Source organism: Chinchilla lanigera, unplaced genomic scaffold (assembly GCF_000276665.1).
Source record: "Chinchilla lanigera isolate Chin_1 unplaced genomic scaffold, ChiLan1.0 scaffold00084, whole genome shotgun sequence".
Lineage (NCBI taxonomy): Eukaryota > Metazoa > Chordata > Mammalia > Rodentia > Chinchillidae > Chinchilla > Chinchilla lanigera.
In genome coordinates, this window is record NW_004955485.1 from 7,758,829 (window position 1) to 7,775,549 (window position 16,721).

The 16,721-nt window shown below is 55.7% G+C and overlaps 1 protein-coding gene and 1 long non-coding RNA gene across 6 annotated transcripts in view; one reads left to right on the forward strand and one right to left on the reverse strand.

Annotated features, from left to right (window-relative positions):
* Arl3 (ADP-ribosylation factor-like 3) overlaps window positions 1-13,754 on the forward strand; it is a 33,027-nt gene extending 19,273 nt beyond the window's left edge. Inside the window, exons 4-6 of the mRNA XM_005403829.1 lie at window positions 648-698; window positions 2,969-3,154; window positions 13,478-13,754. Of these exons, the coding sequence (XP_005403886.1) occupies window positions 648-698; window positions 2,969-3,154; window positions 13,478-13,525 (285 nt within the window). The 3' untranslated portion in view covers window positions 13,526-13,754. The remainder of the gene's footprint in view (window positions 1-647; window positions 699-2,968; window positions 3,155-13,477) is intronic.
* On the reverse strand, window positions 6,039-12,292 carry LOC102013298. 5 transcript variants are annotated; one of them, XR_001231073.1, is made up of 4 exons: window positions 10,874-12,292; window positions 9,667-9,795; window positions 8,476-9,023; window positions 6,039-7,508 (listed from the first exon to the last, which is right to left on the reverse strand). It is a non-coding gene; the product is annotated as an uncharacterized LOC102013298 (long non-coding RNA). The 5 variants fall into 5 exon arrangements; XR_001231072.1 differs by having other exon boundaries at window positions 7,754-9,023; XR_001231070.1 differs by lacking the exon at window positions 6,039-7,508 and having other exon boundaries at window positions 8,106-9,023; window positions 9,667-9,791.
* Window positions 13,755-16,721: the final 2,967 nt, after the last annotated feature.

The following is a 16,721-nucleotide window of genomic DNA, read 5'->3' on the forward strand; positions in this document are numbered from 1 at the left end:
TGGGCTACATAGTGAATTCAAGGCCAGCCTGAACTACACAGTGACACCCTGCCTCAAAAAAACCTTTTTTTCTCTCTGGCAAAGCCTGGGCCCTTACTGTTTCCGGTACTCAACCTTGATCCCCCAGAGACTTGGGCAGGGAAGGGTGAAAGGTCCCTGTGTCCTGTCTCAGCCCCTGAAGTCAGCGTGTGGTCAGCGCAGATGGTACTTGCAAGGTGATGACACTGGAGGAACCCAGGATTGTGGGTGCTGGGAGACACCATCACTGGCCTTATGCCAATTTGGGATGCCAATTTGGGAAGCACAGTGGTGTGGGTGTGAGGACGTCCCTGCTGGTATGCTTCAGTCGCAGCTGCAGCCCAACTTGGCGGGTTCTGACGTCTTTGGGTTTGTGTGTCTGCAGGTGAAATAAGGAAAGCTGTCTCAGAGTTGCTGGAAGTCCTCATGGGCGTCTTCACCCAAACAGTTCACACGCTAAGCAGTTGACTTACTCATTTTGCTTCCATAGATGAGGTGAGAGCGGCCAGTTGCTTCTGTATGTTATATTCGTCTGAAATCTGCTGCAGTCCACCTGTTCCTTTGACAGAAGCTGGCCCCTCTGTTCCCCATCTCTGCTCGGTGAAGTAACCTCCTTTTTTCCTTTACAGATATATGTAATTGACAGTGCAGACAGAAAAAGATTTGAAGAGACGGGCCAGGTAAATACCTCTGCTCTGGAGATACTTTCAAAACCTGGGTGTTCATTAATCCACCTTGTAAATGTGCGAGAGTGAGGGAGGTGGTTTTCGTTTAACCTTTAAGTTCAAACAGTATGGTTGTTCTGACTCAGACACAAATAACAGCTATCAGAAAAGAAACTAGTTGAGAGTGCTTAGACAATTTTGTGATTACAGCCTTTCGCTTCAGTCAGGTTGAATATATAAGACACAACCAAATGTAACTCAGCACCACCCTGAAACTGAGTTCCCAGCCCTTCTGTTTTCCTTTAGATCATGTAGAAATGAACTCACAGGAGCAATGCGCTTGTCCCGTCCATGTTTGGTGTTTTGCTTTGTTTGCAGTAGTGAGGATTGAACCCAGGCCCTTCACACTGAGGTACATCACCAGCCCTTTTTTTGGTGGGGGAGGCAGGGGGATAGGTCTCACTATGTAAGTCAGGCCAGCCTCGAACTCACAGTGATCCTCCTGCCGCAGCTTCCCGAGTGCTGGGATTACAGGTGTGCACCACCACACCCAGTTTCCCATCCCTTTTTTCCCCCATCTCTTTTTTGAGACAAGATCCCACTAAACTTCCCATGCTGGCCTCCACCTCGTGACCCTCCTCCCTCAGCCTCCCAGAACGGCATGGTTCCAGGCCTGTGCCACTACTGCAGCTTTGCACTTACCATTTGTTTCATTGATCCAGAGCTAATTTTGACAAATTCAAAAGGATGGGAAAAAATTTACAGGCCAGAATTAAACTGCTGTTGTTGCTGGGCATGGTGGTGCACACCTGTAATCCCAGCACTCAGGAGGCTGAGCCAGGAGGATCCTTGTGAGTTCAAGACCAGCCTGGGCTACAGAGTGAGCTCAAGGCCAGCCTGAACTGCAGAGCAAGACCCTGTCTCAAAAAGACAATAAATGAATGAATGAATGAATGAATGAATGAATGAATAAATGGGCTGGGGATTTAGCTCAGCGGCACAGCGCCTGCCTGGCAAGCGTGAGGTCGTAAGTTCGATTCCCAGTACCGGAAAAAAAAAACAAAAAAAACAAAAAAACAAACAAATGAATAAATAAATAAACTGCTGCTGTTTCTAAGCCAGTAGATAAACCTTGACCCCAAATATGGCTTCAAGCGCAGGCTATACGTCGGGGTTTGCGCATACGACCTGGTTTGTGTGCACATTTTACATAGAGAAGCGGTGGGCACAGACCCCTTACCTCGAGTGAATTTACTGACAGGAGAGCCCTCGCTTGCGAGGGTGGGCCTCTTAGGAGAAGCATGTTTAGATCTCATTGCAGTCTTTGGCCTGCACCCTAAACTTCCCAGAAGTGGGCTTGCAAAGGCAGCAGTCCTCATGGTTTTCTTCTTTCTCCAGACCCCTGGAGACGCCCACCTCTCTTCCATGTCTTAGTGATTTCTGGGCCACCACTCGGGCCCAGAGGGTGGACCTCGGGGGTGGAAAGAGTCCTGTAGAGTCCTCTTCCTCTTGAGCCATTTGGTTATCCAAGCCCAAGTATTGAAAATGGCTAAAATATGGGTTTACCTGGAAAAGGATGGGACCTGTCCGTTAGGTAACTGTATACCCTCTCGCGTCCTTACCGCACATAAAATCAACACACAGGTTAGACCTTAGTCTGAAACCTGAAAATCAGGGATCTTGCCAGATGGACCAGTAAAGTTACTTCAGCATGTGGATTTGATGAAATTTAGTGTATGTGTAAGTGTGCATGTTTGGACATAGAGGCTGATCAAACAATTATAATTTCTAGTTGTCAGCTTTCAGCTTTTATGTACCACACACATAACAGGCACTGAAAGTTACTTGTGGGGCCCTGACTGTAGCTCAGTGGTAGAGCACCTGCCTCGCAGGTACAAGGTCCTGAGGTCACTCCCCAACACCAAAAAAAAAAAGGAAGTTAAAGTTATTTGCAGATAGTAAGTTGTGGATAAGTTTTAAACCTTTAACCATTATCTACATTCTCCCTGAACAGTGTTTCTCAGTGTGACCCCTGAACCACTCTAGGAGAAACGGGGGCGTTTGTTAAAGGGCACATTCCTGAGCCCGGCTCAGACCCTGTGCAGCCAGCGTGCTGTCTGGCCGAGGCGCCTGCTGGAGGACCTCCCCGAGGCTGAAGCCTGAGAGTCCCTGCCCTTGGAAGTTGCCAGTTGATCATCTTAAGTGTTGTGGTGTTCGTTAAGTAAAAGTGCCTGCTCAGTACCATGGGCTCCACGCTTGCCTGTCTTCCTTCCCACCCGGTGCAGGAACTGGCTGAGTTGCTGGAGGAAGAGAAGCTCAGCTGTGTGCCGGTGCTGATCTTTGCTAACAAGCAGGACCTGCTCACGGCGGCCCCCGCCTCTGAAATCGCAGAGGGGCTGAACCTGCACACCATCCGCGACCGAGTCTGGCAGATCCAGTCCTGCTCCGCGCTCACCGGCGAGGGCGTTCAGGTGAGGCCGCGCGAGGCTTGGTCCCTTCGCAGCGCACAACCAAGGTGCTGCCTCGCGGATCAGGGCGACGGAGAGAGAGGGTACAGACCGAACAGCCTCTGACGGGCAGAGGCTCCATTCGAGGGTGGAGTGCGTGCAGAAGGTTGGTTCTTTCCCGCTTAGTGACCAGCAAGATGCCATAGAATGCCCCGGAGCCAGCTGCACACACAGCCCGCTTTCCCCACTGGACAGACAGGAGGTCAGAACAGAAGACTGTGAAGGTGGTTTCGAACTCTAGAACTCTAATGACTGGGTCGGGGTCTGTGTGGTGTCTCGTGCTGTGGATGCTGGAAACCCTTACCCAGGTGAAGGCTGCCAGGAACCACACACGCTAGTGACCCTGAAAATGTTCTTGTTTCTGAGCTCCTCTCCCCTGCCAAGGGTGGTGTCTCTGCTGCCGCTGCACTTAGTTCCCCACGGGGCTCCAGGACAGAAAGTTCCTCGCTTTGTACTGAGGAAATGTGTGCGAGGGGAACAGACGCCGCTAAGGTGGTGCAGGGCAGAGCGTGGCTGTGCTCCCTGCACCCAGGAGACCGCCGCCGGGGTGATGAGCGCTTTGACTGCAGTGCGCTGCGCCCCAGCCGCCCCCTTTCACACCCGGGCACCGCTACAGCGTGACGCCGTGCGGTGAGGACCAGACCGTCCCACTTGGGGTGCCAGGCGACTTGCCACGTCCAGAGGAATCGTACCAGGGCCAGATGGTGCTGGTGCATAGCCATACCCCAGCTACTTGGGAGGCTGAGGCAGGAAAATCACAAGTTCGGGCCCAGTCTGGGCAACATAGTATGACCCTTTCTCGAAATTAAAAAAAAAAAAAAGGCAAGGCTAGGGCTGTAGCTCGTGGTGGAGTGCCTACCCCGTGCTGAGAGCCCTGTTTGAGTCCTGGTACCCGGGGGCGCTGGCACAGGGCTCCCTTCCTGCCTCCCGCCTCTGCCAGCACACTGCGCCCTCCGAGACCCGCCCCGCCGCTGTGCTCTTCAGTGCCGCGGCTGCTTTTGTGCCAGAGTTACCCCAGTCCTGTCGCGGTGCTTCTGCCGTTTCCTTCCCTTACGGAAGGAGCCCCAGCTGCGTCTGTGTGCAGCCTCCGGACCCAGCGCCGACAGCAGCGGGAAACAAGCGCCGCTCCGCGGATGCGCAGCCTGTGCCCCAGACACTGCGCGTGCGTGCGTGCGTGTGCGTGTGCGTGGTGCGTGCGTGCGTGCGTGCGTGCGGAGCTGCTCTACATGTGGATGCTGGCGCTCTTGGGGCTTGTGTGGAACCTAGGTTTGGGGGAGATTTTTTTGTTTTGTATGGGGTTTTTAGGTCTTTCTTTCTAGATTCTGATTATAAAAGTAATACACTCTCAATCTTAATTATATTAAAGTTTATAAAGTTAAAAAGTGAGAGTGGAGTTTGGTGGTGCATTCCTGTAATCCCACCACTCTGGGAGGCTGAGGCAGGAGGATTATAAATTCAAGTTCAGTCTGGGCAAATTAACTGAGACCCCTATTGCAAAATAAAAAATAAAAAGGACTGGGGATGTAGCTATGTGCAAAGGCTCTAGGGTCAATCCCCAGTGTGAGAGGAGGGGGCGAGAGGAGTTGAGCATGATGTGCACATCTGTAATTCCAGTATTCCGGGAGGCTGAGACAGGACAATTGCAATTTTGAGCCCAATTTAAAGTTTTGTTTTCCTTTTAGGGTTTTTTGTTTTGTTTTGTTTTTTTGAGACAAAGTCTCGCATGCACCACCATATCTGGTGCAAATTTAGGCAATTTAGGAAGACCTTGTCTCAAAATAAAAATGAAAAAGGTCTGAGGATATAGTTTAGTGTGAAGGCCCAGGGCTCAGTCCGGACACCACCAGAAATTCTTTTAAAAATTGTAAAGCTCTTTCCTCCTTCTGTAATAGGGCTTAATTACCACTAATGGTAGTGATGTGGTGGCACTTGTCTGTAATCCCAGCACTCTTAGAGGCTGAGACAAGATCACAAATTCAGGCTCAGCCTGAGCAATATATCACAAGACCTTGTCTCAAAATTTTAAAAAAAGAGCTGGGGAAGTAACTCAGTGCAAAGCCCCCGGGAGAAAAAAGTATTTTTTTCCTATTATAATCTTATAAAATTGCCGTCCCATAAGTTATTTTGTCTGTCTATCTATCTGCCTGTCTATCTGCCTATCTATCTGTCTACCTATCTAAGGAGTCTCTTCTTGGAGAGGAGCTGAGAGATGGTCTCACGCTGTATCCCAGGCTGGCTTCAAACTCACAGCATTCCTCCTGCCTCAGACTCCCAAGTGCTGGGATAACAGGTGTGCATCACCATGCCTGACTCTAGATAGCAGGCTTAAATTTAACTTCATTTTGTAGTTTAATTTATAAACTAGGATTTTGGGGAGGGTGTAGATACTGGGGTTTGAACCTAGAGCCTTCACACTAAGCTACTTGCCAGCCTTTTAAATTTTTTTGTTGGGGGATAAGGTCTCGCCTGGCCTTGAGCTCATTATATGTCCCAGGCCAGCTTTGAACTCATGGTGATCCTCCTGTCTCAACCCCCTGAGTGCTGGAAACACTTTTAATTTTGAGACAGGCTTTTGCTAGATCTCTGTGTAGCCCAAGCTGGGCTCAAACTGGCATCAGTCTTCCTGCCTCAGTTTTTCGGAGTCTGCACCACTGCACCCAACTGCCAAAATGTTTTTGAATAGGTAAAGTAAAATCTGATAATTGTATTTACCTCTTCCAGTTGCAGCCTACTTTCTGCGGGGAGGAGGGTTGGTTTTTTGAGACAGGGTGATGCTATGTAGCCCAGGCTGGCCTTGAACTCACTTTGTAACCTAGGCTGGCTTTGAACTCCTGGCAGTCCTCCTGCCTCAGCCTCCCAAGTGCAGGGATTACAGTCATACGCCATCACACCCGGCTCACAACCTACTTTTTAAAAGATCAGTTTTCCTCCAGTTGTGCACACATAGGATTGTTTCCAGAAGCCTAAGGTCATTGAGATAAAAAACACAGCACAGGAGAAGACAGCCGCAGCGTATCTTCCTCCTTGGTGGTGCGGGGATCCAGCCCCAGGCCTGGCGTGTGCTGGGCAGGGGCTCCCCGCTGGCCCGGAGGCAGCTCCCTTGTGTCTCTACAAACCCCCAGAGGGAGGGCCACCTCGCGCAGTGAGCCGGGCTGTTGAGGAGGGCTGAAGACCGGGAATCCCTCTTGTGGGCAGACTGCCGGCAGCGGGCTGCGACTCTGGCCCCCCTCCCGGCTGAATCCACAGCGACGCCCTTGCGGCAGGGGGAGCACAGTGGAGCTGCAGGGCGTGGGGCGGGGCAGCGGCCGTGAGATCGCGCTGCCTCGGAGGGGCCTGGCGTGGCGAGGGTGCTCCTGGCCGTGTGGCCCACAGACGGGCCTTCGTTTTCTTTCTCCTCTGTTTGGGTGCTGGGATAAAACCCAGGGCCTCACGCGTCCTACACAATCCCTCGGTCACCGAGCTACGGCCCCGACCCCTCTGGGAGGTCGTGAGGCCAGGAGAGGCTGCGAGCTGCCAGGCGGGCGGGCGGGGGGTGCAGGTGGAGGGGAGGTCGTGAGCAGAGTTTGGCTGTGGTCAGAAGGTTCTTCTCCGGTCAGAGGCCGTCAGCATCCAGCTTCCCGGGAGGGACGCCAGGAGACCTGGAGCCTGGGCGCGCTCAGGCTGAGGCCCGGCTGCGCTGCAGGAGGGAGAGCGTGTGAGGGACCCTGCGGAGAACTACGAGGGGAAACGGGGATGACTTTCCAAGGAGGAGGAGGACCGTGAAGGTCACTTAATTAGCCTAGTAGGTAGTACCGCGGTGTATAGAAGTGGGTAGTTAAGACTGGGATTTCAAGGTTAATGAGATTAGATTATGGTTAATAGAATGATATAAATTTAGAGAATTTAACCATTATTTGAAATGGGTTATTTAATAAAAATGTTAATTAAGGAGGGGATCTGCTGTCTAATGTCCTTTAATAGTAACCTTTGGGGACCGGAGAAAGGTCATGGAGTTTCTCTGTGGAAATGTTTGCTGTTACGCGGCCCTGGCAGACCCCGCCCCTCTGAGTGGAGCTCCGTGCGCGCGCCCGCTTGCCGCCTCCCCTGGACGCGCACACGACTGTGAGCGCCCTCAGCAGGAAAACGTCCGTAGGCTGAAATTGTTTCAGGCTCCCATTCAGACTTGATACTGTGTGACGTTCATTAAAATTCCCTGAATTTCAGTTTCACCCTCCCTACCCTCCTCCACTCCCCGGAAGCTGGTCAGTGACAGGCGAGCCGCTGGAATGATTGGACACAAGTGGGCCCAGCAGGTCACAACGGGTACCACAGTTCTGACCTGAAAGAAAACGTACAAACATTACGCTCAGGAAGCTGTGTGTGGTGTTGCATGCCTCTCACTGCAGTGCTCAAGGGGCTGAGTCAGGAGGATCACCACAGGCTCAAGGCCAGCCTGGACTACACAGCAAGACCCTGTCTGAAAAAAAAAGGACCTGGAATTTCTGTTACAGTAGAGGTGTTGAAAGACAGAATCTGTGTGTGTGTTGTGGGTGTGTATACTCCCGGGGCATCTGGGAAACCTACCTCTACCAGCAAACAGCAGGGGCCGTTGGTGAGTAGGTTGAGGGAACAGCCATGTGTCTGCTACATGTTGTGCCACACTCCTGTGGCCAGCAGGCCACATCTGCCGCTTTGCACTAGTCAAGTGTTAAAAGGTGTGCTTTGAGAGTACAGAAGTTTGGGCTGGTGAGATAGCTCAGTGGCATAAGCGCCTGCCTGTCAAGCCCAAGGTCGTGAGTTCGATCCCCAGTACGGCAAAAAAAAAAAAAAGTACAAAAGTTGGTGATTCCTGGGAGGGAATCACCCAGGTCATAGGGTTTGGTTCCCCCTTGCTTAGCTACTTCTCACAGCTGAGACACGGCCGGGCACCCACAAGTTAAAGGAGAGAGGTTTATTCTGGCTCGCAGTTGGCAGAGGCTTCAGTCCAGTCCACCGCTGGTCGCAAGGCAGGGTGGGTGGCAGAAGGGAAGTAGTTAGGGCACAGAGGCAGGAAGCAGAGAGGGACCAAGGGAGAGAGAGGGAGGGACCTGCCCCGGGCCGCCCCTCCAACCCGGCAGCTTCCCCTGAGTCACAGCACACACTTGTCACTGCCACGCCCCTCAGTCACCTCGCCTGCCCTCCCCCATGAGCTCATGAGCTTTGGGGAGCCGGCTGGGTACAGGTGGACACCCCTGGTCACATTCTCAAGATAAACATGAGGTCTTCCCGTGGTGGGCAGTACCCCGCGCTGCAGTGCGGAAACTGACTTTCAAGAGAGCCAGAGTCTGGAACAGGCCTGCTTCTGCTGGTGGACGGTGACGAGGCGGCCAGTCCGTCGTGCAGTTAGAGCGGGGTCCTGTGGGAAACTGTCACGGCACGAGATGCTGAAGAAGGGTATCAGTCTTGATACCCTTGGAAACTTCATCCTGCTGAGAGGCCCAGAATCCAGAAGGGGGTCCTCGAGGCCCAGTTCCGGCCGGTAGCCGGGGCAGCCTTGTGAGCGAGGGGAGTCGCCCTCCCTGGCCGCCCCTCAGCTCCAGTGTGTGTTCTGCCCCCTCCCTGGGGTATCTGGAAAAGTGAACAGAGGCTGGGCGTGGGGCAGGCGGAGAGTAGAGGAGGACGGCCCTCTGCGCCTTCCAGCCGGAGTCCAGCCCCACCCCAGCTGTCCTTGCTGCCCTTGTCTCAGGTGTTTGAAGACATTTTTCTCCTGGGCAGCATGTTTGTCTTCATGACTTGCTTGGCTCTGGGCCAAAGTGAGGAACATTCCTGACTTCAGGAGGGGGATTCATTCCCGCCGAGGTCCAGGGCCCCCTGGCTCCAAGGCAGAAAGGGCATAACGGAAGGGTCTTGGCAGATAAGAGCTGCTCACCCTTGGCTGGCAGGAAGCTAGCAGGGAGAAAGGGTCCCCTTCCCTGTCCCACCCCACAGCGACCGCCTCTTCTGACCCAGCCCCCACCTCCCAGCGGAAGTCCACCGATGAACACAGCCTCCCGGACATCACCTCCCAGAACCCGTAACTCTGTGTGTGCATGTGTGCGTGTGCGCGTGTGCAAAATTATCCCGGCTTTGGATTTCAAGTCAAAGATAGCAGTTTTGTTTGCAGGGTTTGGTTCATTTTGTTTCAGTTTTATGCAGTACTGGGGATTGAACTGACACCTTCATACAGAGCTACATCCCCAGCCCTTTGCATATTTTCATTTTGAGATCGGCTTACATTTGAGCCAGGCTGGGCTCAAACTTGTGATCCTCCCGCCTCAGCCTCCCAGAGAGCTGGGATTACAGGAGCATACCACCATGTCCAGCAAGATCAGCAGTTTGTACCGTGCCTCTGGCCTTGGTCAGCACAGAGAACTTGCCTGCGCAAGTGACTCTGAGGCCGCAGAAAGCCCCCTGGGGTTGTCTCCGGTGCCCCTCATGTTCACCTGTTCATCTTCCATCTGCCTTGTGTTCCCTCTTACCTTTCTCAAACTGGAGTAGAGATCCAGGTCACAGTAGCTTGCGCTGCCTCCTGTCCACAGTCAGGGCTGCAGCATTCCGAATGTAAGCCCAGCCTGAGCACCCTCGTGACTTCGTGAGACCAACCCTTTCTCCAAATAGAAAATAAAAGGGGTAGGGGACAAAGTTCAGTGCGGAAGCCCTGGGTTCAACCCCAGCCCCCTCCCCACAGACGTGACTACCACTTCCCAGGCCCAGCGTCAGTTCTTACTTACTCCAGGCATAAGTGGAATTGCTTATCTGTGAGTCAGACCTTTATTTTTATTTTTTTAAAATTAATTTATTTATTTTTGTCTTTTTGAGACAGGGTCTCGCTATGCGGTTTAGGCTGGTCTGGAACTCACTTTTGTAGCCCAGGCTGGCCTTGAACTCGAAAGGATCCTCCTGCCTCAGCCTCCCTAGTGCTGCGATTACAGGCTACAGGCGTGCACCACCACGCCTGGCTCTAAATTTTTAAACCTTTCTGTACACTAAGAAAGCAAGCTCAGTCTGTGTGATTTTGCTGTCTTTCTGGTGCAGTGCCCTTTGTCACTAGCAAAATACTAAAAGCGAGCAGTATTTTATGTGTGCTACATCCAGCTGCTTCTTGCCCCTGGGGGCCAGTGGTGCAATGGGACGGACCACATGGCTCAGCAAGGGCCCAAGCTGTGTCGCGTCGTCTTAGGGCAGTTACTGAGGTGACCGCGTCGGCAGTGTGGCTTTGCAAATGAGGCCCGCCCAGCCATGGCTGCCCGCTTCCTTCCAGGCAGCCAGTGTGATGGGCGCCCCAGCCTGAGGTCAGATTAAAACGAGCGGTGCAGCGGGAGACCACGCTTCCCACGGAAGGAAGCGGCCACCTGAAAGCCCGGCACGGCGGGCTAGGGGCCGCCTCTTGTTTCTGCCAGTGGTCACTGTGGGAAATAATACTGTGCCGCGGAGGAATTTATTTCCTCTCCATGAGGCCAGACGGAGCTCAATCTTTGAAGTCCACTGATGTTTCTTCCTCTCTGTTATTGAACGGAAGCTAATCAATTCAAATTCAGTTTCATCGAGATTGGGCAGGGCAGGCACGATGGAGGAAGAGAGCAGGGGCCGTGCGTGCCAGAGATTGTCATCCCCATGGTGAAGAGTAAATGCACGGTGAATTGGTCAAACCAGTTTCAACAGTCAGGGTTCAGCCATTAAACACACCTGTGGGTTCATTTCCTTCTGCAGAGGCAGAGTAGTATTCTGCTTCAGGTAAGTGGTTTCCTTGTCTGCTGTGTTTTATAAAAACAAAGCCTGGCCAAGTGAAAGGCGGATATGCGGCCGTTCGCGTACGTGAACAGGGGGGCGTCCCCGTGAGCAGCTGATGCTGTCTCTGAGGGTAGAGTGTCCACCGCAGGAGGACGCGCTGGGTAGTTGAGATGCTGGGGTCACAGCCAGAGGACTCCTGGATACCTGGCAGCCCTGCAGCCCTGAGAGCTGGCGGAGCCAGAGCTGCGGGGTCCCTGCTGGGCGCTCCGCCCCTCCCTGCCTCTCCTGGGCAGAAAGAATGAGGAAGAAAGTTCGAGAACGGCTGCCTTGGCTCCTGTCCTCTCTGAGCCAAGGCGGAGCCTTTCCTCCGCTGTTCCCACAGCCCGGAGAGGCGGGAGCAGGGCTAGAGCAGGAGCTGCGGAGCGAGGCCGCCCGGCCGCTCAGCCCCTCGCCCCCGGCCAGCAGTGCCTTGCTCGCCTCATCTGGGGCCTGGAGCCCGGGCCAGCACCCCTGCACAGGGCCGCCAGGCACGAGGAGTCACCTAGAAGAAAACGCGTGTGGGCCAGGCGCGGTGCCACACACATGCCTGCAATTCCAGCGCCGGGGAGGCTGGCGGAAAGTTCAGGGCCAGCCTGGGCAACGCAGTGTGACCCTGTCTCGAAAGTTTAAGAAGGGAAATGTTTTAGAAGGGCAGGGACGGTCGGGGGTTTAGCTTAGTGGCGCAGCGCCTGCCTGGCCAGCGTGAGGTCCTGAGTTCGATTCCCAGCACCCAAAAATAAATAGGGAATGTAGTTCAGTGCGCCCTCTTTCAGTCCCCAGTGTGTCCTTGGGGTGTGGGCTGTAGGCCAAGCTCGAGCCCGTTTCGGGGACTAGCACCTCAGGGGCACCTTGGGGGTCCTGGACGACACTTCGCTGTCCTTTCCTGGGAGCTAATGGTTTGATTTTCGAGCCGTCCGCACCGTGCCTTCCATGCCTATCCCTCCACCTCGGGTCCTCTCCAAGCCCAGCCCGCTAACTTGGGGCGCGGGGCTCCCAGGTTGGGGGCCTTGCGCGCCCCCTGTGGCAGGCTGTGGCTGGACGGGCGCCGCGGCCGGGACCCGCCTGCTCCCCTCAGCCCCCGAGCGGCCGCCTGCGGTGCGGGCCGAGTCGGTATCTTCCTCCGCCCGCGCTCGCGTGCAGTTACCGTACTGAAGGCAGCCGCTCGGTCCGCAGCCATGAAACCGGGAAGGGCAGCGCGAGCCGCGCAGGGCAGCCCCGGGACAGCGCCGAGTCTGCAGGGAAGGGGCGCGCCGAGCTGCCCGCCTTCCAGGCCCGCGCGGTGGCTGTCTTGCTCGTCCCTCTTGTATTGGTAAAATCTTTTTTGTCTCCTGGCAGGTGAGCATTTTTTTCCTGGAAACTAATTAGCTACTAAAATTAAACATGCTTCTCTTTAAATGGATCCTTTTCGTGAAGTGGCTCTGAAAGTGGCCTCGGCTTTTCTGAGAGCAGCGCTGACCCAGTTGGGGCTGGCCGCCCGCTCTGCTGCGGCCCGGTCACTGTCCGCGCCGGTGCCGGGCGGAGCAGCCGGGAGGGGCTCGTGGTTTACGGGATTACTGTCCCGAAGGCGAGCGTGTCAGCTGATGCTTATTACTGAAAGCGGCCTCAGCTGCTCGGGCTGCCAGCTCTGCCCGGGCACAGGAAGTGCGGGCTGCGGGGCTGCCCGACAGGGGCGAGTGCGTGGGACCCGGAGGCGGGAAGGGCACCAGGAAGGAGCGCCCGGGAGCTCGCTCCGGGCTCGGGCTCGGGCTCGGGCAGGGACAAGCACGCTGCCCCTGCAGGTCACGCTGCCCTGCAGGTCACGGCGGCTGGGGCTGGAGGGAGCCGCGGGGCGCTGCGGCCTGGCGTCGGCGAGCGGCCGTGCTGCCTGTCGGGGCTGTCGGCGATGTGTGGTTCTTACCTCAGGCCCCCTCCCGCCTTGCGAGGGCGCTCCTTTTAAGGTTCCCGTGCCTTGCCGTTCAGGGACCCTCCTCCCCGTCCCTCTGCTTGGGCCGCTGAAAGCTACCAGAAAGCAGGCCAGGCCTTTTAAACCCATCCCGGTGCTGGAGAAGTAATTGTGCTTGGTCCTAGTGTGCTGTCTCACACGCACTGCAGAGGGCTCGCTCTCCCAAAAAGAAAACGTAATTTAACCCAGTGTCCACTGTCACACTGTAAACACACTGGGCACCAGAAGGGTGGCTTACTGAATGAATGCGCTAGCAAAGGTCAGCTTTTAGAAAAAGCCAAAAATGGCTGGACTCTTTCCTGACAGCCCTTCAGTAAGGCCTGGGCTCCAGCAGATGTGTTTGTGTTTTCAGAGGGAGTTCCCAAGGCCTCGCCTCAAGTTCAGGCGCTGGGCCTCCCTTCCCACCTCCCTCTGTGCTCTCAGGGGCTCCCCCTCCTCCCAAGAGGTCGCTGCCCTGGTCACCCAGGCGGCCCTGGCGTTGGCGGTCCCTGGAGGGAGGACGGGGGCCCTCCCCTGGTGGAGGGTGCTGGGTCTTTCTTGCACCTAACGTTGTCCTTCTCTGCCCACTTTCCTCAAAGGATGGCATGAACTGGGTCTGCAAAAATGTCAATGCAAAGAAGAAATGAAGTGTAGACAAATGGAGATGCAGGAGCTGCGGGAGCTGAATTCAGTGCTGGAAAACACTGATTTGCTGCTTTCTGACCAAATGTTTTTCCATCTGTACAGCTACAGCTGTTTGAAGAGACGGAGCAACACAGTTTAGAAAGAATCCCCATTCCAGCAGTAGATTTAACTGATCTCTGAGGTTCAGTATCATTTTTCAAATAAAGGAATTATATTATTTCCTCTGCATAATTGAAATAGTATTAAATGTCTCAAAGCACATGATTAGAAAATGAGATCTTTTAAATGAGCAAGAGATTGCATCACAGTTTAGACAATTCCAGCGGGCTTTTTTCTAGCAAAAAAAAAAAGAGGAAGAGCCGCTTCTGCTGAGTCGGTGTGTGTACTGACCTGTCCCCTCGTTCCCCCTGTGGCTCGGAAGCACAGTGTCGGTGGTGCCGGCCGGCGACTCCCCATCGCCCCGAGCCAGGGCTTCAGCCTGTGCGGCAGGGAGGGCGGGGGCAGCACTCGATGCAACCGACTCGTCATGCAGGTAGGAGAGTGTGTGATCTCACCCTTGGGACGGGAGAGAAATCCCCCCTCGCCAACAAGTCACTGCAGAAACATACCCCACCCCACCCGCCTGCACACGGGGAGCAGATGCTTATGACTCTCGACTGTAATGACATCTGGAATGTAAGGAGGGTGGGAGGCTTAATTCCAGAAAAATTACAAGGTCCTTAAACAGCCCTCACACGGAGGGCTTAGGCTAGCGTAAACAGGCTTTCTCCAGTTCAGTGGAGCGGGGAGCAGCCGCTCTGAGATTAGCTGGCTTCTCCAGGCTGTCCTATGGAAGGGATTTCTAAAGCTCAAAGAATTCTGTGTTTCAATGATCACAATAGGCCACTGCTATCAGATTTTAAAGATAAATGCAGCTTTACCATGGACTGGCTGCACTGAGATAGGCCAGGCAGATCGATTTTGAGAAGAGATCAATTTTTACAGTGCTGGCAAGGAGGAGGTGTGGGCAGCTCCTGGCCGAGAGGCTTTGCTGCCGGGAAGAGCACGGGTGATGACTGCGAGCTGGGCCCGGGGACGCCAGCCCCCCATCTGCGGGTCCCCCTGCCTCTCTCCGGCAAGATGTGTCCTGTTGATTGATTGGAGAGGAACGGCAGAGCTCGTTTCCCGGAGCTTTCAGAAATCCCCGGCCTCAGACACGGGAAAGCAGGCCGGAGCCTCGCCAGCTCCTGAATTAAGCTCTGTTTGGGGCCTGCCCACAGGGGCTTTCAGAGGGTGAATGAGGGACTGTGGGGCCTGGTGGGTCTGGGGAGGCAGCTGCCTGCCCATCCCGGGAGCGCGCCCTCCGCACCGCCGGAGGCTGGGGGAGGACATCCTCAGGACCCTGCTTTTCCTGAGGAGACGGGGCAGGAGAGGCACAAGCCTGGCCAGCTTCAAAGGCAGGCTGGGGTGAAGGCCATTAACAAAGCAGCCGGGAGAAGCAGCCCTGGTGTGGTGTGGACAGACCTGTAAGGGCTTGTAAGACAAAGGGCGAGGCTGTGGACCACCCGCGAGTGTCCCCGGCAGCCTCCCAACCTTCTGGTCCCCGAGCTCTTCTCCCGCTGTTGGCAAAACGGAGCTGGGAGGAACCTGAAACCCTGCAACCAGCCGGCTGCGGGCGGGCTCGGCCCCTGCGCGCTGTTTTCCTCCCAAACAGAGAGCAGGTGTGTTACCGAGGGCAGAGGCCTGCTCCGAGGGCTGCGGTTCTGCACACGGCAACGGGGCGCCGTGACTTCGGCAGCGGCCGGTCTGTGGGGCACTTTCCGTGTGTCCACCAACTTGGAGAGCTGCTCTGAAGAGCCCTCCACAGGCCCCGGCTGGCGGGCAGGCGGAGGCCGCTTGCGAGCTCCGGCCGCAGCCGCTGGAAACGCTCACTCTTGCTCCTTAGCCGGAGACACAGGGCCCCGTGGGTGTCACGGGTGAGCCCCACGCAGCCGTGCGGGGCGGGGCGAGCGGCCGGGGCGCAGGGTTGGGAAGCCCCATCTTGACGACAGAATGCTCTGAGGTCCCCCCCCCGTGCCACCCACGCCCGCCACACCCGACTGGAGGACGGCGGCGGCGAGAACGGCACGCACGCCCCCTGCGCACACCTCGGCCTGGGAGTGGGGGCCGAGAGCTGGCTGCGGCTGCGGGGAGACCGAGTCTGCCGCTCCGCGCCCGCCGGCGGCTGCCTCGGGCCGGCTTCCCTGGGCCCGGTGCAGCGCACCCGTTCCCCCGCTCGCCCTCGTTACTATGGAAACAAGGGTGTCCCTGATGTGGGCTGTTCCGGGAACGTGTGGTACACAGCCGATTCCGCCCGCGGTTCGCACGGTGCCAGGGTTAGAGGAGTCCGCGGCCCGGGGCGCCGGGACGGCACGTCCTGCCCCGTCCGCCCGCCCCGCGCTGCGCCGCGCCGTCCTGCTTTCCGAGTTTTCTATTCCCTTGTAGCTATTTCCGTGCCGTCCCGAGCCCCACCCTCACTGCCGGCCGCTCCTGATCCGCGTGGCCGGGGGTGACACCGTGCCCCCTCCCGGCACTGTCCCGAGCCCCCACGGCTGCTTTGATCTCTCCTTCCCTTCCTTTTATTTTTAGCTCTGCACTCGTGTGGTTTCAGGGTTCAGTCCGATCCCGCGAAAGGTTCTTTTTTTACAGTCCCTTTTGAGACTGATAATCAAAGGAAGGGACGTGCTATTTGGTCATGTGGAAAACTCAATGTATAATTTAGACGTCTGTCAAAAATGCGACAAATAAAATGTAGCTGGGACGAAAGCCTCCTGGATGTGCTCTGTTCTTTCAGAAGCTTCAGGAGGGCGCCGTGAGCTCCGTCCTGTCAGGCTGCTCTCCTTAGGACTGCGCCCGGATTTGCTGACGTTTCTACCACCCCAGGACGACCCCGGCCTTTCCTAGGCCCTCCTGCTTGCATTGCTTCACGCTGAAGAGACGGGCATTGGCCTCAGGGAACCAATTTGCCAAGATGGCCAAGCTGTAATGGCGGGTGGAGCTGGAAGCCTGGCTCAGCTGCCGCCTCTGGAGGACAAAAACTGGGAGTGAGCTGGGCACAGTGGCACACACCTCTCCTCCCCCAACTCTGAGGCTGAGGCAGGAGGATCGCCACCGGTTAAAGGCTAGCCTGAGCTACACAGCGAGTTCCAAGCCAGTCTGACTAATAGTGAAACTTTATCT